General features: G+C 46.8%; 1 protein-coding gene and 1 pseudogene across 9 annotated transcripts in view; one reads left to right on the forward strand and one right to left on the reverse strand.

Moving 5' to 3' along the window:
- SLC1A2 (solute carrier family 1 member 2) overlaps positions 1 to 22,933 on the forward strand; it is a 152,334-nt gene that overhangs the window by 56,668 nt on the left and 72,733 nt on the right. For 2 of the 9 annotated variants that reach the window (XM_049096279.1, XM_025452468.3), the window contains exon 2: positions 1,085 to 1,207. The exons of 4 other annotated variants lie outside the window; for them this stretch is intronic. In XM_049096279.1, the coding sequence (XP_048952236.1) occupies positions 1,085 to 1,207 (123 nt within the window). Of the gene's footprint in view, positions 1 to 172; positions 434 to 1,084; positions 1,208 to 22,933 lie in introns of those variants that run through there. 3 more of the 9 variants (XM_049096278.1, XM_035701369.2, XM_035701367.2) reach the window with 3 other exon arrangements.
- On the reverse strand, positions 9,403 to 10,071 carry LOC112663473 (actin-related protein 2/3 complex subunit 3-like; annotated as a pseudogene).

The raw sequence follows: 22,933 nt of genomic DNA on the forward strand, positions 1-22,933 counted from the left end.
CCTAATCCGTGTAGTGAAATGTGTCCATTAAAGTGCATTACAAAGCGAGGGCAGCTCATTTCCTCTGCCCAGTCCTGTACATGCTGAGACATTTCCCAGCCCTAGCTCGGTGGGGGTGGTGGTGGGGGGGGTGGCAATCCTTGGAGGAGCGACTGTGCCAGTCCTTTGGGGGAAATGAGCTGGAGCCCGGCTGGTTCCTCGGGAGCCAGTGCTGGAGTGGCTTCTAGAAAGACTGGCTTGGCACCAGGACAGGATGAAAATGCCTCCTCTCTGTGACCTCTGAGGCTCGGCCAAGGCAGGAGTGGATAAAGAGCTAACCTGTCCCGCCTGCCGACCAAAAATAGGCTGACTGCGTCACAGAGCTTTGGGTAATTAAACCTTCCCACTGCAGAAGGCCGCGCTCCGACTGGAAAGGCGCCATGGATGGGTTAAGGTAATTCACTCCCCACGCAGACATTCTCAGCATCAGAGGCAGGCTTGAAACCCGAGTCGTGTTAGACGGAGCTGTAAAGTCATAACCAGGGCACAATGTGGGAGCTGCAAGGTGAGGGAACATGTGCCAATGACGTTACCTCCAGATGAAGTAGTTCTTTGTCTTTATTCTGAGTCATGTAGGCCTTTTTGAGGGAGGGGGGGCTCCATCAGCTGATTTTTCTAACTTTTTTGGTTTCTTTGGATAAAGGTTAATTCGTGTTTGTTGTAGAGAGATGGAACATAAAGGAGAGACTCCATAAGGAAATAAAAACCATCTGTCATTGTGATAAACAGCCACGGGGGACCTTTTGGGTCCATTCATTCATTCATTCATTCATTCCTTGGTTTATTTATTTATTTATTTGCATCTCAATGCAACGCACGATTTTTCTAAAATTGTACACTTTTTATAAAGTTTCTGCCTTGCTTTTTAAATGTACCCACAAAGTACTCAACCCGAATCTTGTATCTCATGAGGTCACTCGCTGTTGCTTGAAAACCAGGCTGTTTTTAGCTTACTAACCCCATGGCCGGGGCTGAGTGGGGGTGGAATGGCTGGCACACATGTCCACACTGGTAGGAAAATGTGCTGGTCTGGAACGTTCTTCAGACAGACTCCACATCCCAGCAGGAACCGATGTGCCATGTACGAGAGTGGAGATGTGCTGGTCACTCAGGCGGGTGGACAAGGAGTGCGAAGTTGGGCCAGCTTCCCCGGAGAAAGCATTACACAGTGAGTAGAGACTGGCCTCCTGAAGAGAGTGTTTCTGGTTTGGATTCTATCTTTGCCACTAACTGGTTGCCTGACTTTCACTGACCTACTCTACCTTCCAAACCTCAGTTTTCCCATCTATAGAGTGGAACTAATGATAACATCTATTTCAGTGGGTTACTGAAAGGTAGTACCTGATTCAGAGTAAGTGTTAGTGATCATTGGTATATTATTATGATTGATTTTTTCAAATGAAGACCGGATCAGCTGATTCCATTACATGAGGGTCGTGGGTGGATGCGTTTCTTACTCTATAAGAATAAATCTCTGAAAGGAAATAGAAATGTTGGCAGGCTTTAGCATGGTTTCCCAGAGAGGTGGTTGGTTGAAGATTTAGGGTGGTCAAAAGAATGGAACCTCGAGGCTCTTTCCATTGTAGTTTCCAGGCCATGAGTTGAGGGGGCCTCTAATGCCTGGCAGGAGGTCACCCACCCTGAGGTCTGGATCCAGACCAGAGAGAGAGACTCCAGCCCCAGCCAGGCATCTTCCCAATCAGGCTTGACAGGGCAGTTAAGAGTATTGGAATAAATCACCTAAAGGTTTGCTGCTTCAGCCAAGCTTTTTAGAGCCCTAAGTCAAAAAGCTAGGATAACGTCTTATCTTGGTGTGCATTTTTGGAAGGATCTCCAGGCGCCTGGGGTTGAGGCCTGGCTTGGGTCAGGAGCTGAGACGCAGCTGAGGTGATTTGTTGGAGAGCCAGCTGTGCATTCGCTATAGGACCGTGGGTGACTTTCATTCTCTCTTTGCTTTCGCTCTTCATCTGGGGTGAACGGTTATACCTTTTGGGCTGTGAGGTTAAAAGAGGTGCAGTCTGTGATGTGCCTAGCACCAGGCTGGACGCATTGCATGCTTAAGAAATGTCATGCTAACTTCCACCCCCCACATCCTGCAAGATAAGAGCAAGTAGAAGAAGAGAGTCTCTTGGTGGTTTCCTCTACAAATAAGGAACTAGAACAAGAAGAGCTCATGAGTCAGTCTCTGGAAGGTGTCCTCTTATCATCTGAATCATTGGGCACTTCCTAAAAGCCAGTAGTGAGCTTCTCGTATTTCCTGGAACATCTTGGCAGATAGTTTTTGCGTCTATACCTTGTGCCAGATGCTGTGCCGAGCCAGTCACCGTACCGATCCCGTTCAGGGATTCATCTCCCAGATGACAGAAACTGAGGCTCAGACATTAGGAAACTCACCCCAGGTTTCTTAGCTGGTAAGTGGCGGAGCTAGGATTTGAACCCAGGTCTCTCTGCCTCGAGAACCCATGTGTGACCATCGCAAGTCTGTGGATCTCCCACTATTTAGGACTTCTGCCCCCTGCTGGAAAAGATACCTGCAAAACAGACGGGACTGGCCTTTTCAGCAGCTAACTTGTGAGCCCCCTGGGCCCAAGGACTGTGTGCTACGTCCCCTCCCAGGCGGGCAGCAGATGGGAAATTGCGGATGAATGTGCTGGAAATCTAAGCATGTGGGGCAGGCCTCCTTTAAAATGCAGATGTCCTAGGAGGAGTAAGCACATTAGAAACTTTCCTTGCTATGGAGAGACAGGGGCGTCCGGGGTCCCTGGGTGGCTGTCTGGAGCAAAGGGCACTGGAAATCTAGGACAGAAGGGCCATCCCCCTCCTTATTTTCCCACAAGGGGAAGGGAGGAAGAGGAGCTGACACAAGGAGGGCTGTGCCACAGGTTGCACCAGAAAGAGCCACCTGAGTACTTAATTTCCTGGCCCTGGGCATTTGCCAGACAAGGCTGTGCTCCCCAGGCCGCATAAGGGACCCCTGTTTCTAAGGACTCGTGGAAAATTGCTGCTTTGTTCATCTTTCCCTTTTATTTCTTGTTCCTGGGGGCTTGGGGCCTTTGATTCCCTTTGCGCTTTTGATTCCTTCCTGATTTTCCCTTTTCATGTGGCCTTGGCTTTTATTTTATTTTTAGAGAGAGAGAGAGAGGGGGAACATGTGTGAGTGGGAGGAGGGGCAGAGGGAGAGAGAGGATCCTAAGCAGGCTCCACGTTCAGCGCAGAGTCCGACCCTGAGATCATGACCTGAGCTGAGATCAGGAGTCGGATCCTCAACCAATGGAGTCACCTGGGCGCCCTTGGCCTTGGCTTTTAATCTTTATTTTCATCTGTATGACCCATCCGTTAGTTCAGGCCTCATACTGCCCCCCCATCCCACCACCCGGGCTCCTACGACACCCCCCAGTTCGTGGGCCTGGCTCTAACCTCGCTCCCGGCAGCTCCAAGACTCGCCTCCCACAAATGTTCCTCTTGTGTCTCCACTTTGCCCTTCTCCTCCTGCCTCTGAGCTGTGTTCTCCGTTGCTTCTGCCTAAAGCACCCGCTCCCTTCCTCTCTCCCTGTTAAAAGTCTGCCCACAGGGTTTCCGGCCTCAGCGCACCTGCTGAGCTTGTGACTCGGTCCTGAACTTTTCCATCAACCTCTTTGTCTTCGTTGCTCCAGGAGCAGTGATGTGCATCCACGCTGCTTCCTTTAGCAATTTCGTGTCTCCTCTTATCCCCTCTTAGGGCGTTTGTCACTTGCCTCTTGCACCATCACTTCTCACCTGTTTGCCCTCCTCCTCATCCGTTCGGGAGTTTTTAAAATGCAGTGTTTCTGTCTTATCCACTGAGCATCTGCTCCATGCAGGGCTCCCTGCCGAGGGTTGAGGGATAGCAAAGAGGGATGTGAAGTCTGCTCATTGTCAGTACTTGAGGGGAGCCCCTCAGAGTGAGAGTCTGTTGGCCCAGCCCACTTCTAGATGGCTCTATAGGCCAAGCCAGGCGTGCTTCTGCTTTCTGTATTCCATGTCTCCTTTTTGGAAAAGCAGATGCCTGAGGAATACTTTGGCATTCGCCTGGGTTCACAGGCCCACTCCTAGCGAGGCTCAGCGCACACGTTCCAGAATTCGTTGGCTGTGTTCTGGAGCCGGCCTGGGACACGCAGATGGGGCCCAGACCCGTCACAGGGACCTTGGCACCGGGCAGGGTCAGGCCGGAGGGCTGGCTTCAAAGGAAGAGGCCCTTCCCGCCGCTTCTGCGTTCCGAAAGCTCTCAGCATCTGGCTCCTCTGTCGTCACTTTTCTCAGGAACAAATGGGTTTGATCATCCACTCCACAAACATTTGCTGAGTGCCGTGATCTCTGTTTACCCACTGACCACCTGGCACCGCGCCTGGCACAAAAATAAATACGACTGCCTCTGCTCTACGGGAGTCCGCATCACAACAAAATAAATGCAAATTACTGAAAGCAGGGAGGGCAAATGGGCGCCCGTGTGGCCGCTCCTCGGGGTCGTGTCCGTGGCAGATATGGCTTAATTAATACAGGACTCAGGTCACTGAGTCGGGATGCAGCTTCGAGATCTCTCCCCACCCCCGGTCAGGGCAGCCAGCAGGACGGGTTTGGACTTTGCCCACGAGGTGAAAGCGGCTTGGGACGACTCTTGTCTTCACAGGGATCTGCAGGCCCCTGAGATGAGGGAAGGGGGCTCGGGAGCCGGTGTGTTGAGGGGCTCGGGCCAGAGCAGGCTGCGAGGCCCCTTTAGCGCGGGTGCTCGAAAGGAACGCTGCTGTGGGAAGGGCCCTAGCATCGCTCCTGGGGACCCCTTCCTACTCCAGTTCCTGAGGATTCTTCCTCCTCCTTCCTGTGATGAGAGATTCAACTGTCACCCTCCTTAGGATCTTTTCTCTTGCCTGGCCCCTGGGGTGAGAGCTAAGTGAAGTGTCAGCCCTCGAGTCTCTGTCTTCCCATACCTCTTTTTCCCACGTCGGGGGGGGGGGGGGGGGGGGGGGAGGGCGGGGGGGCGGGGTTCCTTCCCTTGGCCTGGGAGCACCTGATCCGAGCCTGGTTGTCCTTCCGAGTCCCTGTGGGGTCCCCCTGCCCCTTGCCTGCAGAACCTGCCTCTGCTGTGGGCCTACGGGACTTCTCCGGCCTGAGGGCCCATCATGGTGTGGGGGTGGCTGTGTGGGGTCCTGCCCCTGCGCCCGGCCCACCTGCTGCCTCCTTCGAGTCCCAGCTGAGCTGTCATCTCACCTGGAAATCCCTTCCTGACTTCTCTAGGATTTGGGAAGGGGTCAGTGCCACTGGCTCGGGGGCTTACTTACTACCTCACGTCTTCCGTCATTCAATGGCTCTGCGACACTTCCCATAAATCCCCAGTGCATATGATGCGAACCTGTCCCCAAGAGGCCTACGGTGTGGTCACAGCTCTGCTGCTAGTTGCTCTTGCTTGTATGTTATGTCTCTGCCAGTGGACCAGAGCCCCTGTGGTGGAGGCCTGGGGGCCAGTCGCTATGTCCCCATCGTCCGGGGCATGAACTAGATGCTCAACATATCCTGATGGGCTCAAAGTGGCTTCTTGCTCCGTCTGGCTTGCTGTCAAGTCTGGTGAAGGGGGAGGCTCACAAAGGTTGGAGGGCTGGCAGGAGGAGGAACGGAGTGGGAACCTTCCCTGCTCTTGCTGAGAACCCGGGGCAGCGGGAGCTGGGCTAGAAATAGGTGCCTCAGAGGGAAGGTAGTCATGGTTAAAATGGGTTAAGAACGTGGGTCGGGGTTCGAATTCTAGCTCCTCAGCTCAATAACCATGAGAGCTGGGCAAGTTCATTTCTCTGTGCCTTTGTTTTGTCATCTGCAAAATGGGTCTTAAAATAATGTCACTCTCATACAGTGGTTACTCATAAGTGAGTAAATGAGTTTAGATGAGTCCCGAGCACTTTAGAACAGTGCTTGCTGCAAGCGTTGGCTATTCCTTAGACTTTCCGGGCTTTCCCCTGGTGGTTTCCCCTGGTGATTCTCACTTTTTTTTTTTTTTTACATCTTTCTATAAACAAAGTGCATATTATTTATATAATCTGATAAACACACAATAAAGCTCTCTCTCTCTCTCTCTCTCTCTCTCTTTTAAGAGACAAGGAATGAGTCTGGTAGGTAGGGAGGTCATAGTTGACCCTGCCAGCCCCTTGTCCTAGCCCCAGGTGTGTACTTCTTGGGGCATTGGCGTGGGGATCATAAGCTTCAGTGTCTCTCTCCCCTGCCTGTCCCTGTCAATTCTTTCGAGGTCCAGGAACCTCACAGCTGAGGCTCCAACCTTCCTGGGTGGTGTCATGATTGGTCCCCAGCGAGCCTGGCAGGAGCATCAGGGAATGAAAATAGCCAGCGGCTCCTCCCCAGAGAAGATGCGATCTGCAGACAGTGTGGTTGCAGGCTCTGGGGCCTGGGCTGGGGACTGGGGCTCCTGGGGCCTGGGTGGTGGTGGGGGGCTGGGGCTCCTGGGCGGGAGATCTGGGGCTTCTGGGGCCTGGGCCAGGGTGGCTGGGGTCTTAGGGACTGGGTGGGGGGTTGGGGCTTCTGGATGGGGGGCTGGGGCTCCTGGGGCTTGGGCCAGGGGGGCTGGGGCTCCTGGGGTCTGGGCCGGGGCCACTGGGGCTCCTGGGACCTGGGCTGGGGGCTGGGGTTCCTGGGGCCTGGGTAGGGGCAGGGGGAAGGGGCCAGGGCTCCTGGGGCCTGGGCAGGGGGCTGGGGCTCTTGGGGCCTGGGCAGGGGGCTGGGGCTTCTGGGGCCTGGGCGAGGGGCTGGGGCTCCTGGGGCCTGGGCAGGGGACTCACAGAGCAGGAGGGTGGTGTGCCTCGCCACGGGGAGAAAGGAGAGAGGGCAGGGCTGTGCTTGCAAAAGCAGGAGCAAAGTTCACATGTTTTACGAAGTGTTTTATGGTCAAGCTGTGCTTGGAAGCCTGGTCCTTGGCAAGAGTTATTAGGTGTGATGGTCTCAACAGGAGGAGGGGGCTGGGGGGGGCATGAGACACGGGCGAGGGAAGAGGCAAGAGGGTTGCTTGGACTCGCCAGGCTGCTTACATCAGCCTGTTTGTTGTTTTTTAAAAATCACTCCTATTATTATTATTTTTTTTACCCTTGGGGCATACAAAACTCAACTTACAGACGAACCCAAACTACTTGTCAGTCACTTGCTCTCTGTCTGAAACAGCTGCGAAGCACAGTTGAGTGGTCCCGTTATCTCACTGCCTTTGGGGTTTAAAAGTGCGTCTGGGTCACTTCCAATTCGGGGTGCAGGAATCTGATCCAATCAGGGTGCTCGGAACTCGAGAAGCCCTTATGGGGTGCGGCTGGGGGGCTCAGTGGTTGAGCGTCTGCCTTCGGCTCAGGGTGTGATCCAGGTCCTGGGATCGAGTCCCACATGGGGCTCCCCGCAGGGCGCCTGCTTCTCCTTCTGCCTGTGTCTCTGCCTCTCTCATGTCTCTGTCTCATGAATAAATAAATAAAATTTAAAAACAAAAGAAATAAAAGAAGTCCTTACTAGTCCTGAGGGAGGGGCAGTGAGCAGGATGTGCTCCTCATTGGCTCAGGTTAATCTCTCAGGCCCCCAGACTGAGGGAAGAGCCGCCGATTCTTTTGGAAATTCAGAACCAGCATATTGTCTAGAGAAGGGATGTGGTCACCTCTTGGTCTCTCCCCCCAGGAGGGATGGCAGTCGGGAACCAAGTGCTATGTCTGAAGCAACAAGCTTCAATGGTTGGAGTAGAGATTCTTAACCAGGGACCACAGATAAAGGGCTTCCAAGGTCTGGAGTTGTAAGGAAATTTTTTCTGCATATGCATTTCCAGGGGGATGGCCCTTAAACTCCATCAGGCACTAGCTTGCCTGCGTGCAGGTGGGGAGGAGATCCTTCCTGCAGTTCCTAGAATTCACCACCTTGCTCCTGCCTCAGAGCTTTTGCACTTGCTGTTCCCTCTCTCAGAATACTCTTCTCTAAGATCCCACGTGGGCAGCCTCACTTTCTTCAAGTCACTAATTAAATGTCACCTTCCTGACCACCTTGTATAAAATAGTACCCATCACTCTCTATCCTATTCACCAACAGGTCATATCCTTGTTCTTTATAGAACTTACTGCTATATGACACTGATTCTTTGTTTATTAGCTCCTGCCTTTAGTAGGTTAGCCTCCATTGTGTTCACTGCTATATCTGTTGCATCTAGAATTGTGCCAAGTTCAAAGGAGATGCTTGGTAAATATCTGAATGGATGAATCAGTGAGCAAATTAATGACATTGATCATATTTGGGTCTTAGATGTAAAAAAAATTTTTTTTAATTTAAAAATTTTTTTAAAGATTTTTAAAAATTTATTTATTCATTTTATATATATATAGAGAGAGAGAGAGAGAGAGATCTCTCATAGAGAGAGAGAGAGAGAGAGAGAGAAGCAGGCTCCATGCCGGGAGCCCAACATGGGACTCAATCCCGGGACTCCAGGATCACGCCCTGGGCCAAAGGCAGGCACTGAACCGCTGAGCCACCCAGGGATCCCCCCCAAATTTTTTTTGGTGATAGAAGACAAGAGTCTGGGTTCTCAGTGGGGTCAATTCTTGGCTGTGTCCCTTGGGTCCCAGACATTGGAAATGCTGTGAAATGATCGCCAGGGCACGGCCATAGATGTTTCGGCAGGGGCCTTCTAGAGATTTCACAGTGTTGGCGCATCTCTTGTTAATTTTATCAAACCTTTGAAAACACCAGATGCCAGATCTCTCTGTGTGTGTGTTTGTGTGTGTGTGTGTGTGTCTCAAAATGGAGAGGTCAGCTCCTGGTACACAGATATCATTATCATTATTATTAATTGTCCCCATGTGCAGATGGGTTGCTGCCAATTCTGACCCATCAGCGAGCTCTCAGTGACTTGTGTGAGACTTCACAGTAGGTCAGGGTCCCCCTTGCGAACTGCAGTCCCACCCTAGAGTCACTATTATCAGATTCTGGAGAAGATGTCCAAGGGGTTGACCTTGAGTGACCAGGGCCAGTTAGAGGCTAGCAGTTTCTTTTTCTTTTCTTTTTTCTTTCTTTCTCTTTCTTCTTTCTTTCTTTCTTTCTTTCTTTCTTTCTTTCTTTCTTTCTTTCTTTCTTCTTTCTTTCTTCCTTCCTTCCTTCCTTCCTTCCTTCCTTCCTTCCTTCCATCTTTCTTCTTTCTTTCTTTCTTTCTTTCTTTCTTTCTTTCTTTCTTTCTTTCTTCTTTCTTTCTTGTTAGAAATTTCTTTACTATTACTTATTAAGCACCAGCTTAATACTGCAGAAAATTTCAAATCACCCTTCAACAACCCATTCTTCCCTCCCCCCACCCAAGTTCTTGATAAAGAGCTCTTCAAGTGAAGAAGACTTCCCTTCTTCTGTATAAAACTTTCTCAAATAAAGGCAAAGAACTGTGTACATCTTGCTGTAAAACGCTGCCCACAGCTGTGGAAAGTGTCTGCCCAGGCTCCTTTCACTGTCCAAGTCCTGAAAGACTCTTGTTCATGAACTGTCTCTTCACAAAGCAAGTCCACCCCTTGCTTGGTTTATCATTCTGAGGGTCAAAAACTTTCTCACAAAGTCTCAGTCCAGTCTCTTGTCTCAGCTGCTGTAACTAGGCCCTCATCACCTCATCTTCCTGTTTGTTTGCAGGTTTGGCATAAATTGCATTAAGTGGAAAACCAGGCTTTCCAGGAATGGGGAAATTAGTGATTCCCAGTGTATACATTTCTTTTTCACCTTGGCTTTTGGAATTACACTTTTGGAGTTTCTTTAGACACTCAGAAATGTAGAGTGTTATATATATCAAGGTTCTATCAGCTTCATTTTAAAAAAATTTATCAGCTTCATTCTTAATGTCATAGTTTTTGAAGAAGGCATTGGCTTTGAAGTAATAGATGGCTCCATCCACAATATCTGTATCTTTTGTCTCTCTAGGGGCGGGTCCTTTGAATTGACTTCTGATAGGCAGTAATGCCATGTTTCCAATGGGTTTGGTGTCAGGGTCCATGAGAGAAGAGCGGTAAGCCGTCATCTTGGCAGCGACGGGGTTTCAACCCAGACCCTATGTGAATGGGAGGCAACTGCCTTTTCTTCTGATCAAGGCAAAGTGGAATTAAGACTAGGAAAAGAGAGTCTGTATTTTCCTGTCATTTTAAAGGGGAGAACCGAAGGTACCACTCTCTTCCAGGAAGTACCTTCCTTCTGTGAGAAATAAACCCTGGTGTCTCCTGACAGATTATTTGCTATGTTTCTTGAGCATAAACCTCAGAATCATTTTTGCAGAGTTGATCTTTTGTGACAACTCTCTGCATCAGGTAGGCTTGGAAGTGAATTCAGCACATAGAGCTATTACCTCCTGGTAACCTCTTTTATACATGGAAGCTTCTGAGACTCATCTTTGGAAAAGTTAGTGTTTTCCTGCATTAAAAAACAGAACACTGTTCTCTTCCAAACATTTTAGATGGCTCATTCATCATTTATCAAAAGAAATTTTATTTTTTTAATTTATTTTACTTTTTTCTAGAAATTTTAATTATACAGTATAATACAGGAACATAACATTGTTTTAAAAGCTAAAACCTACCAAAAAACCCCTCCACAAACATAAAAAGACCCCTTATATACCTGATTCTGAAGCCCAGTCCCATTTCCAGAGGTAACCTCTACAAATAGCTTTTTGCTTCTTCCAGAATTTCTCTCCATGCATTGTAAATGTACAAGTTCATGAATAATTTTTATATATCTATATTTTGGACATTTTTCCATGTCAGTTCATATGTCAATGCATCATTCTTTTCAACAGGAACATAGTCTTTCATTGCATCAAAACATACCTGAATATAGTCAGTCACTCCTTTATTTGGTGGAAGTCAGGTTACTTCCCAGTTTTTACTGTTACAAACAAGTCTGCGAAGAATATACGTCTTTGTGTATGCGCACACGTAGTTCTCCAGGACAGATTTTAAGAAAAATATTTTTGCTGGGTCAAAGGGTATTGCAGACTTTTTATTTTGATGAAAACTACCAGGGATCCCTGGGTGGCGCAGCGGTTTGGTGCCTGCCTTTGGCCCAGGGCCCGATCCTGGAGACCCGGGATCGAATCCCACATCGGGCTCCCGGTGCATGGAGCCTGCTTCTCCCTCTGCCTGTGTCTCTGCCTCTCTCTCTCTCTCTGTGTGTGTGTGACTATCATAAATAAATTAAAAAAATTAAAAAAAAAAAAACTACCAAATTGACCCTCCTTCCACCCTGGTCTTACCAACATAGACACCCACGTTTAATTTCCCATGTCCCTGCCAATCAGAGATGTGACGAATTTGAGAAAGTTTTGCGAATTTGATGTGTAAATGATTTTAATTTCCTTTGCTCTGATTTCTAAGATGGTTGAGGATCTTTACGTACAGTGCTGTATGTTGGTGGTTTTTTGACATGGTTTCAAACATTTTCACTTGTAGGACTGTTTCAGAAATGCCTCTCCTCCAGGGCAGATATGCAGCCAGTAGTTAAAATATTGAAATAGTTTCATCCTTGTAGGTAAAGTGTGCCTGCCCCAAGTCACAATTCCAGGGCTCCTCCCCCTGCCTCTCTGGCACCTTGCCGGGACCTCCCAGTGAGGCAGTTAATATGCAGCTTATGCAGATAACCTTCAAGACCCTGCTCTATTGCAAAACCTGCCTCTATTCAGATTGTTTGACCCCATGATTCACCATTTACAAAATATTTCCAGGAGTCCCTCCCCAGCTCTCAACCGAAGGTACTCAAACTGTGTTTTATACTTTTAGCAGTTTGTGGCCTGTGAGAATCACGGTAACGTCCTGCTGGTTTGCTTCTTGAACTGGGCCCTGCTTTGGATGCCGATTTCCTAGGATTATGCTTACATAATTTCCTTTTGACCTTAGCCTGCACAATGTAATCCGGGAGGGCACGCTGGGGGAATAAGATGACCCTTACGTAACTTATTACGTAAGAGCCGGGAGACCTGAATCTCTTCGGAGCATCTGCAGAGTTTTCTAAGAAGTCTGAAGGTTCATTTTGATAGAAGTTTGTTGTCTTTCAGCCAATTGAGTTCTTTAAAAAGCATTTCTTTATTTCTGAAATAGGCGAAGGGAAGGGGGAAAGAAAAGGACAGTATTGCTGTTATGTGGCAGGCTTGTAGAAGAAATGCTCGCCATCTAATTTAAGCTTCTCTACAATCCTCTTTCCTTGAATGGATAAGGGAACAGGCTCTAGGGATCAGAGTGGGTTGCTGAGGTTCATTCAGCTAGAGAGCAGTAGCACCGAGCCATAAAGCCCACTCAGCTTCTTCCTATGGAAAGCACCTGTACATGTGTATACCTAGGGTGGGGGACAGAGTGACTCACAGTCACCCTGCACAGTCCGCTTCATGTCCTATTCTCTTGAAGTCTTAAATTTTGCCCACTGGCTGTAGTGAGGTCGATGGGGAGCTCAGATCATTCCAAGAACTTCAAGTACCTTAGAGTCAAGGCAGGCTGAGTCCACCCCTTTGATCTCTGGGCCAGGGAAGCCCTGTCCTGTCCCTGGCTGTGTGCAAATGGACTGGAGTTTTTGTGGCTGGAACTTTGGACTCCCTGATGTCACCCTTTCACCTTTACCTCTGAACGAGGGTAGACCCAAAAACAACAGGTCTCGTGTAACATGTTTGCCTGGCACGAGCTTGGTCCTGTGTCTCCTCTCTGCTTAGGAAGTGACACGTGAGCAAAACTCACACCAGGGTGAATGTCTGCTTGGCCAGTATAACAAAGCCTCGAAGGAAAAAGCTTATCCAGGCAGCCCAGAGAAATGGGGCTCTGGTCATTTAACTTTTAGGGTCACTAGAAGATAGAACTAAAAGGGGTTTGTTGTTAAATATATTTTTGGTAATTCCCTCTTATTTTTAATCTTCCTATTGAAAAAGTAATAAACACACATGGGATAACATTCAGACCGTACTAAAGAGTATGTAGGGATCCGTGAGTCCCTCTCTCACCTGAGATGCCTATGTACTCATTCTTTGCCTCAGAGGTCACTGCTATTAATAGTGTCCTATCCTTCCAGAAATATTATCTGTAATCCATCTGTCCATCCATCCATCCATCCATTCATCCATCCATTCATCCATCCATCCTCCATCTCAACTTAAGCTTAACTCTTATGGTTGAAAATCATTCAAAATTCTGAAATTCACTCTCTTGGTTTGGTGTGTTGGGGCCAGTTACACTCCTGACAGAGGATCTTGCATGTCCCCTACGATGCCTCTCTGAGGTCTGGTTCTTATTCTAAAGTTCTACACCTGGTGAAGGTGTACCATTGGGTCACACACCAACCAAAGACCTTTCTGAGAGATTGTTTCCATACCCTGTGCTAGACTATTTCTTCTGGATTCTTTCTCTTTAAAGCAGAATATAAGAAGATACAGTAGAGGAGGAAATGTATTTTTTTCCTCTGCCCTTCTAGGTTCTTGACTGAGACCCCCCGACTCCACCCTGTAACAAAAAGAAAAACAAATGTAATTGTATATGTATGTCCAGGAGCCCCACAAAGCTATGAGACCCAAAGGCAGCCAGGCAATTGAGACGTACATGCCATCCTGAGCTAAAGGAAGAGATGGGGCTTCAAGGAGGAGAAAGGCAACAATAACCAGAAAAAGAAGAAGAGCAAATGTCTGGTAAAAAATGTGTTTGCCCTGCTGTACAGATAAGTCTTGCAGACGAAAATGTTATCTCTGATAATAGTTCCCTTCCTGGTACAGACCTGCTTTCTGAATTCTTTTAGGCAGTTTAGGAGGTAAAAAGCTTTTCCTGAGTCTGGTAGGTCTCGATTGCCTTCAGCTGAAAATAATTCTTGTGCCAAAGAGGCCTATTTTGGGGTGGCCTATTCTGCTCCCCTACAATGTCCTGCTGGATGGATAGTTCAAGTTAGGTGAGATTTCACAGAATCTGTGCTTCTTCAAAGGCTGCTTTCATTCATTCCTTGCCTGAGAAGGGTCCTCACCCACACTCCTGCTCCCTGCATTAAGACTGCCTGATTACACATATGTTGATTGCTGAGCAGCTGAGTGTGTTAACAGGAGGAGGTCAGTTTTCTCAATGGCACTTTTTCCCCCCTGTTAAGTATAGCAAGAATGAAGGGCTGAGAAATGGCTATGATACCACTTTCCGTTACAACTTCCTCCAAGTTACCACATGAGGAGCCAGGACTCTGCTGGACCTTGTCTTGGGATAGTCAGAAGTGGAAAACAGGATAATTCCCAAAGAGCTGCCCTCTAAAGAACAGAGATGTGATTGGAAATGTTCCTTCTTCAAAGATAGGAAAATAACCTGTTGGTTCTGTCCCTGTCCTAACCAGATCTTCTGTAGAGCTCTAGACACTGGTTCCTTCATCTTGCAGAGCTCAGTGTAGACCTGGATCCTAGTTTCTGCCACTCATGGCTATGTGATTTGGGGCAGATAAAGTCTTAGTGGGGAAAATGATTATGACAATTTCAAAGGATTGTTTTGTTTTAGTTGCAGGTACTAGAAGCCTAACTTAATTTGACTTAAACTAACAAGAAAGGTATTGGCTTATTAGTTAAAAAGTCTACCAGTAGCTTAGGCAGAGTTGGATGCAGAGGCTAAAATCTTATCATCAAGATGCATTTTTTTTTCTCCATCTCTCTTTATTTTAAAGCACAGGCAAGTCATTTCCATGAAGGCTCTTGGCAGCTCTGAACTTGCATCCTAGTAGCTCAGAAATGTCAGCAAAAAGGAGCTTTTTGGGGCCACTATTTCCAGCAAAAGGCTTAGGATTGAATCCCACGTTCCTACCCCTAAATCTTCATGGTCATGAGGATGAAATATCCTGATTCTCCAGGCCTGAGATGGGCAATGGGTCAGCTCCACCGAAAGGAGAGGAGATGCGTAGAGGGTCAGGAGTAGAGGAGAAGAGGTGTCCTGAGAGTAATTGGGAGACTAGAACAAAAGAGTAGTAAATGGATACTAGGTAGGCAAGAGGCTTGCAGTATAGGGGCTAAATGAGGTGGATCAGCAAACATTCTCTGTAAAGGAACAGATAACAAATGTTTTAGGGTTTCTGTTGCACTTACTTAACATTGCCTTTGTAGTGCAAAAGCCACCATAGGCAGTAGTTAAATGATGAGCCTGGCTCATCAAGTGTTCTAATAAAACTTTATTTACCAAAATAAAGCAGTGGGTCAGATTTGATCCATGGCTATAGTTTGTTGACCTGTGGTCTAAAAGATAGATTGCACATGCAGAGAATAGAATCTTCTTTTTGTACTTATTCCAGAAACTTCAACAAATGACATCTGGCACATATAAAATACTTAACAAATGCTGGCCATTATTATTATGCTGTAAGGCCAATAACAGTGATAACATTAATGATAATTACAATAACACTAATTGCATAATTAGATATAATGAATTATGAGTAATAGGTCATCCAAATTTTCAAGGGTTGTTTCTATACTATTAGGGCAGCTTCCATTCTACATACTTATAGAGCTGGAAGGAACCACAGAGGCATCCAATTCTAATACCGCATTTTACAGATGAATCTTAGGCTCACACAGGAGATGACACGTGTATAGGTTTACATAGCAAACTAGTGATAGTTTTGAAATTTGTAGCTGTTTCCTTCAGCCCTTCTCCTGTAGCTTTGAGCCACTATCTGATGGACACATGGTGTGCCTAGTACATTTGAGCACACAGGTAGAGTCAGAGCGTGAAGATTCACTGATTTTTACATTCAAACTGGATAGCATGGTGACTTAGTATCGTTATGATTCTAGGCATATTCTTGAGCTGGTGGAAAGACCTGGTTTTGGACCAGCATGTGTTTATGACTCATGAGAACTCCCTGCTGATGGGATGACTCAGATATCTGTTTTATACAAAAATTACTAAACACCTCTTGCTCCGTTTGAAAACAATGAATAAAACGACAAGTTATTCATTGCCTTACTTACTACTTCTTCGTCACTATTTCCATTGACTTAGCATGCTGGCAACCATCTAAAAACAGCATGTCTTCAGTTTGCGTGCTGGTAAAGGGCTTCCTCCCAAATCTCCCATCAGCATGGACAGAGAGAGATCCATGGACACTTTTGTCTGCACTTAGTGGGACAGACCCATTGGCCAAATTCTTCATGGTGGATAAAACTCTCCTTGGGTTTTGGTTAACCAGCAGTGATGGAGTGATCCAGGAGGGTGGGTATTTTAGAAGCACAGCTCTTTAGCATTTTTCTCCCTAAAGTTGATTTCCAACTGTTATTACTCAGGGTCACTTACATAAATCAATGAAAAGAAATATTTTCATGAATCAAAACTGTGTCATAGAATCCTCTGGACTCAAGTACTAAAGAGACCTCAGTAAACAGAATGGAGCATTTGAGATTGATTGATTTTTAAGGCAAAGGTCAGCAAATTTTTCTGTACAGGGTCAGATAATCAATATTGTAGACTTCTTGGGTCATGTGGTGGGCTGTGATTTGCCGACCCCTGTTAAACTCTAGTTAGTGTTAAAGAGCAGACCAAAAGATGGAGTATTTGAATTGGCTATCAGTTACTTGAATATAGTCTTTAAAAACTTGGGCTTTGAATTGGATAGATTTAAGTGTAGCCCTGTGGTTCTGTTGCTTAGTGGGTGATTTAAGGCAGGTTAGTTGCCTTGTGTTCCTTGTCTGTAAAATAGAGACAGTAATAACCCCTTTGTAGACTTGTGTGGAACCAGCAAAGGAAGTCACTTACCCCAGAGCTGGTATGCTGCCTAAAGATAGTACTATAATTAGTACTGTTATTGATAACCAAACCCAGTGGGTAAAAGGAGATAATTAATAGCATAAAATTAAGGCAATAAATTGCCTCTCTGGTCAGCTTCAAAGGGAACTAGGGAACCCAGAAACCTTTTCCATCATCTTCTATGGGGTAAGTCTGGGACTGTACCAGTTTTGCTTTGCATCGTTGAAAGGAGCCTCATGCTAACTCATGACAGACAGTCTTTCCTTCTCTGAAAAATGAGGCCTCACATCACTCAGAGGAAAATCTCAAATTAGAAATCCTTTGGGATCCCTGGGTGGCGCAGCGGTTTGGCGCCTGCCTTTGGCCCAGGGCGCTATCCTGGAGACCCGGGATCGAATCCCACGTCAGGCTCCCGGTGCATGGAGCCTGCTTCTCCCTCTGCCTGTGTCTCTGCCTCTCTCTCTCTCTCTGTGACTATCATAAATAAATAAAAAAAAAAAATTAAAAAAAAAAAAAAGAGAAATCCTTTGCTGAACATTCTCTTTAGCCATGGAATGAGACCAAATGGCCTGCTCTGGATCAGAATCATCAATGTCATCTGAGAACAAGTGGTGAGGAGTGACTGCGGGCCGTAGGAGCTCTGGGACCTCGGCTCATTAGTTCCCAGTGACTTCATCATGTTGCCTCCTGTCATTTTGCAACTTCTGTTGCTAAGGCTGACATTAGAAAGAATTTGGCCGGAAGCCACATATGTGTTCAACATCCTTAGGGAATATAGCTTTCAATAACTAAATTTTATAGATACAGATATAGAAATACAGATATTTTTGCAGAATTATGAGCTATGAGGTTGAGGTTGGATATGTTGGGAGACAGGTGAATGACAAGTTTACCCAAGAATGGCAAAATAGGGCGCCTGGGTGGCTCAGTCAGTTGGGCGTCCAGCTCTTGATTTTGGTTCAGGACATGATCTTGGGGACCTGGGATCAAGCCCTGCATCAGGATCCAAGCTCAGCAGGGAGATGCTTGAGATGCTGTCTCTCCCTCTGCCCCTCTGACTGCTTGCATTCCCTCTCTCTTTCTTATAAATAAATAATAAATAAATAAATAAATAAATAAATCTTTTTTTAAAATGGCAAAATAAAACAATGAAAAGCATCAGCCCTTTCAATCTATACACACCTACACATAAACACACACTTTCCCTGGGACAATTCAAGGTCAGGCCCATGATGCAATAGCTAAGGAACATCTAAGAATGTCATTCTCATGAGCTTCCAGGTTCTTGCAGTTAGTATGTTGTAGTGAGAAAGGATTAGATTTTTAATAGACATAGACCAGGATGGGAATCCTACCTCTGCCCTTTCCTGTTTGATAACAGGCAACTTACTTAATTTTGCTTCCTAATCTGTAAAATGACTAACAATCACTTCTCAAGTGATATAAAATGTCCATCAGAGATACTACAAATAGCTGCTGTCTTTCTGACTGTACGGGCTGGCATCCCAATGACCAAATCTCCATACCCCGCCTCCCCACTCTAGACTTGTAAAAAACAGACTGAAGTTACTCTCAGCATTTTAACACATGCTAAGTCATTACTCTAGAGAGTTATGATCCTGGAGCCACTGATAATAAGGAAGTCTGCTGAGAAGACGATGAAAGCTGGTCCCACTCTCTGTAATCCACTAGCCAGTCCTGATTATTTCCCAGGTATTGCTTCTGCCTGTGCTCAGAAAAGGTGAGATTGCAGGTCATTGGCTTCATGCTTTCACGCTTGTCCCCTGGGAAATTTGCCTCGAAGTTGAAAATTATGTGACATCCTTAGTAATAACATGATTCACTCTGCTGAACCACCCTGTGCCTACTTTGTAGCCTGCCCCCCTCCCCCCCAAAAAATACTCATTCCTGTTTGCAGATTTAATCTAAGTGCACAGGGAAAGCTCTCATCTCTACAATGATGAAGTCAAATGGGACAGAGGTTGCTAACTCAATAGGAGCCAGGAAAGTACGTGAAATTAAGGAGCAGTTCACTTGCCTCTTAATGCTTCTTTCAGAAAAATAGTGCAAGCACAATGACAAATGGTTTTTGATGCTTGGCCTTGGTGTTAGGGAAGCAATAAGGATTGATGGGGACTGTGGCCAATAGGAAAACCCATGTCTGTCTAAAGGAGAATCACTTCTCAGTTCTAGCTGATTGTTGCCACTCAGAAATCTAGGTTCCAGGGTATCTAGATCTTCCAGCACTTAAGAGAAGGGAGAAATCTGGATTTTGATGTGAAATCTAATAGATTTTAAATGTTGTGAAATGATTCAAATGAAAAAGCAACCACCATAAAGACAACAATAATTTTGTGTTACCCTGGAGTTTATAAGCACTTATATAGACCCACAGGGAGACCTGGTGGGGAAAAAAATGAAGTTGAGGGGGAAGAAATGGTTGTGTGGACTAACACCCCCAAAATTTCATATGGCATTTATTGTAACACTCTACAAGTAGAAAAGCTTGACATTGTTGTTCAGGTTTTATCATGTGCCTTAGATGCTATTTAAGAAAGCAGGTAAGCAAATGAATGGGAAATATCAGAAAGGGAGACAGAACATGAAGACTCCTAACTCTGGGAAACGAACTAGGGGTGGGGGAAGGGGAGGTGGGCGGGGGGTGGGGGTGACTGGGTGATGGGCACTGAGGGGGGCACTTGATGGGATGAGCACTGGGTGTTACTCTATATGTTGGCAAATTGAACACCAATAAAAATAAATTTATAAAAAAAAAGAGCAGGTAAGCACTGCTAACAATTTTCAGTACAAGTTAAAACAAAGAACATTGACGTTCAGCTGAAATTTTAAACAAGTCACAATTTACTGGCATTTATCGCTGCCAATTGAAAGAGGTTTTAGAATTAATACCCGACTTGTTATCATTGGCATTGTTGAAGTTACTACTTATTAAGCTTATCTATGAAGAAAAAGAATCCTTATGTAAAAGGGAGGAATAGATTCAGTGACTTCTCTCCATTATTTTGGGTGTGATGGTCTGGGACAAGGTCATAGTTTCTTACTGGTAAGTAAGAGACATTGTGTGAACGCTTGATAAGTAGGGAGGGATGGTGACCGAGACCCACTCTGGGAGCACGTGTGAGCAGCAACAGCTGGGCAGCTGTTGGATAGCCCATCAGGCTGTGTTTTGCTGATAGGTCTAAGGAAGTTGAGAGGGAAAAATGAAGTAAAGAGAAGAGGAGAGACATGTTGGGGAGTATGAGGAGGAAGAAGAAAGATGCCAACATGGGGTACCTTGGTTAAGTGCACTGTTTTTGGCTCAGGTCATGATCTCCGGGTTCTGGGGTCAAGGCCTACACTGTCTTTGGCTTAGGTCGTGATCTCTAGGTCCTGGGATCCAACCCTGCATCAGGCTTCTTGCTCAGCAGGGAGTCTGCTTCTCTTTCTCTCTGTCTCTCTCTCTCTCTCTCTTAAATTAATAAGTAATATCTTAAAAAGAGAGAGAGAGAGAGAGATGATTACAATGAAGTTTTATTATGTGTGTGCTGCTTGGTGTGTGATGTAAACCCTCTTCCTCTTCTCCCCATCTTGTATAATAATGATTTCTCAGGACCGGATTGTGGGGTTGGATCTGTTCCCAAGTAAGGCACAAAGGGCTGAGTGTGAGCTGAATGCGGCCTCAGGGCAGATGGGGAGAGGGTGGGGAGAGGAAGGAGGCAAGATTGCCTACAGTGGAAGAGCCTGCCACTTCTGTATTAACTCAAGGCCCTAGGATGTGCTGAGATCCAGGGAACTCATTTCAGAGAACACTACAGATCTTATCCAGCCCCTAGTCCTATGTTTTGTCCTAGCACTTAATTCGACCTACCAGTTTTTACTACCAGTTTTTACTGAATACGTATAAGTGCCTGGCATTGTGCGTACCGTGATATAGCAGATTCAAGCGAAGACAGGGCATGATTTTGCTTTGATGTCACGATTTAAGGGCCAGCTAGATAAGTCACTCACTCAGGAAAAAACCCTGCTCTGAACTAAATTAAAGAGTTTACAAGTTGAGCAAGATTGAACTATTCTTCCCAAGCACCTGGATGAAGGGCACTCACCTCAGCTGCCAGGGAATGAAGTGGTGTTGATGGTTCACAGCAAACATACCGGACCACTTCCTGGGGTGTCGAGGGGAGGTGGGGCTGGAATGACTTCAGGAAGTGCATAAAAGGTTCAGTTGTGTCCACTCATAGTAATTTGAGGCTGAGGTTACTTTTGGCAAGGTCGCTGGATGTCAGTTGGAGCTTTGGGAGACCCCAGGCTAAGGAGTTTCATGCACCCTTTCCTTGCGCTTCGTTTGGCTCCTCTCTGAATCCATACCCATGGGGGGAACCTCTTACCCAGTGCCTGACTTGGGAGGACTCTTGCCACTTCCTGCCAAGGGCATTTCCCAGCTCTGTAGAATTGGGTCCCCCTAGTACCTCCAAATCGTTATGTCTCCACAGATGCTTATTGAGCATCTAATCTGTATTGGGCCCAGGGGAAGAGACAGGCCTTTCCTATATAGGATCTAACATCTACTGGGGAAGGCATTAAGGAAACAACATGGTTGTGATGAAATGTGAAATGCAGCATCGTAGAGGCATGAAAAGTAAGCTGGGGCTTAGGAAAGGATTATTCAAAGAAGCAACATCTGGGGCACTTGGGTGGCTCAGGTGGTTACGTGTCTGACTCTTGATTTTGACTCAGATCATGATCTCAGGGTCCTGAGACTGAGGCCCACATCAGGCTCTGTGCTCAGTGGGGATTCCCTCTCCCTCTGACCCTCCTCTGGCTCACACTCACCCTCTCTCTCTTTTAAAAAAAAAAAACCCAAAACTCCCCCAAAGAACAAACAAACAAACAAACAAAAAAACAAAAAGCAAAGGAGCAACATCAAAGAGTCCATTAAGATTTCAGGTTCTCAAAAAAAAAAAAAAAAGATTTCAGGTTCTCATGTGAGAAGCACTACACCCCCCAAACACCAAGCACTGCATCTGTCTATTAAAAACTGGGAAGTGGGTAACCAAAGAGGATGTAGTCGGCCCGTGGGCTATGGCATGTCCACGTCCACTTTGGGCACAGCGAAGTGACTGTTTCTGTGAGTGGCCAGTGTAAGAAATGCACAGTCTTCTCTTAAAGATGATTTCCCAGCTGGTGACCTGATGGCTCCATTGATTTCACTGTAAGGTCAGCGTATGGAGCTAGTGTAGGAGTGACTGGGCTCGGGGAGCGGAGATGACTGGTGGGGTCAGCAGGGACTGACTAGCTGATAAGGAGCCACAAAGGTTGTTAGTGGCTAATTAGAAGGAATGAAGTAAGAAGAGACCCAAATCCATGCTCCTGCGCCCAGCCCCCTGCTTCCCCGGGGTTGGCGGGGTGGTCCTGAGATGCCTCCTGGGGTGACAGGAGCCATCAGAGTCTTGGCGTGGGCCCACCTTCGGCGTTGAGTAGCTGGTGGCTGGCTAAGGAGAGAAAACCGTGGCTTCAGTCTGGGTCTAGCACCTCCTCTGTGCTGGAAGAAGGGGGGAAAGGCGGTGTCGGGGGTTCGCCTGCATCTCACCAGAGAGGCTGAGCACACTGCCTCTCTGGAGGGAGCTCTAGAAAGTGCAGAGTGGGTACTAAGAGGGTCTCCGTGTCTTGCCTCTTGGGTTTATTGTAAACGTGGAGTGAGACAATGTAGGAAACCCTTAGCCTGAGGTCGGGGACCACGTTAGTTTTCTATCGTTGCTATAACAAACTACCACCAGTTGAGTGTTTTGAAACAATACAGTTCTTACACTTCTGGAGGCCTGAAGTCCACAGTGGGTCTCACGGGGCTGAGTTCTTTACTGGAGGCTCTAAGGAAGAATGTCTTTCCTCGCCTTTGCCAGCTTCTAGAAGCCACCCACATATCCCTTGGCTCATGGCCCCTTCCTCTCTCTGCAAAGCCAGCAGTGTGGGGCCAGGGCCGAGTCTTACTCATGCTGCTGTCTCTCCACTTCCCGCCTGTCCTGCCTCCCGTCCACGTGCAGACCTTCGTGGTTACACTGAGCCCACCTGGGTAATCCAAGATAAACTCTCCACCTCAAGGTTGGCAGCCTTAATTCCTTTTGGCTGTGTCACTCACCTCATCACAGGTTCTGGGGATTAGGACATGGACATTT

This window comes from Canis lupus, chromosome 18 (genome assembly GCF_003254725.2).
Source record: "Canis lupus dingo isolate Sandy chromosome 18, ASM325472v2, whole genome shotgun sequence".
Classification (NCBI taxonomy): Eukaryota; Metazoa; Chordata; class Mammalia; order Carnivora; family Canidae; genus Canis; species Canis lupus.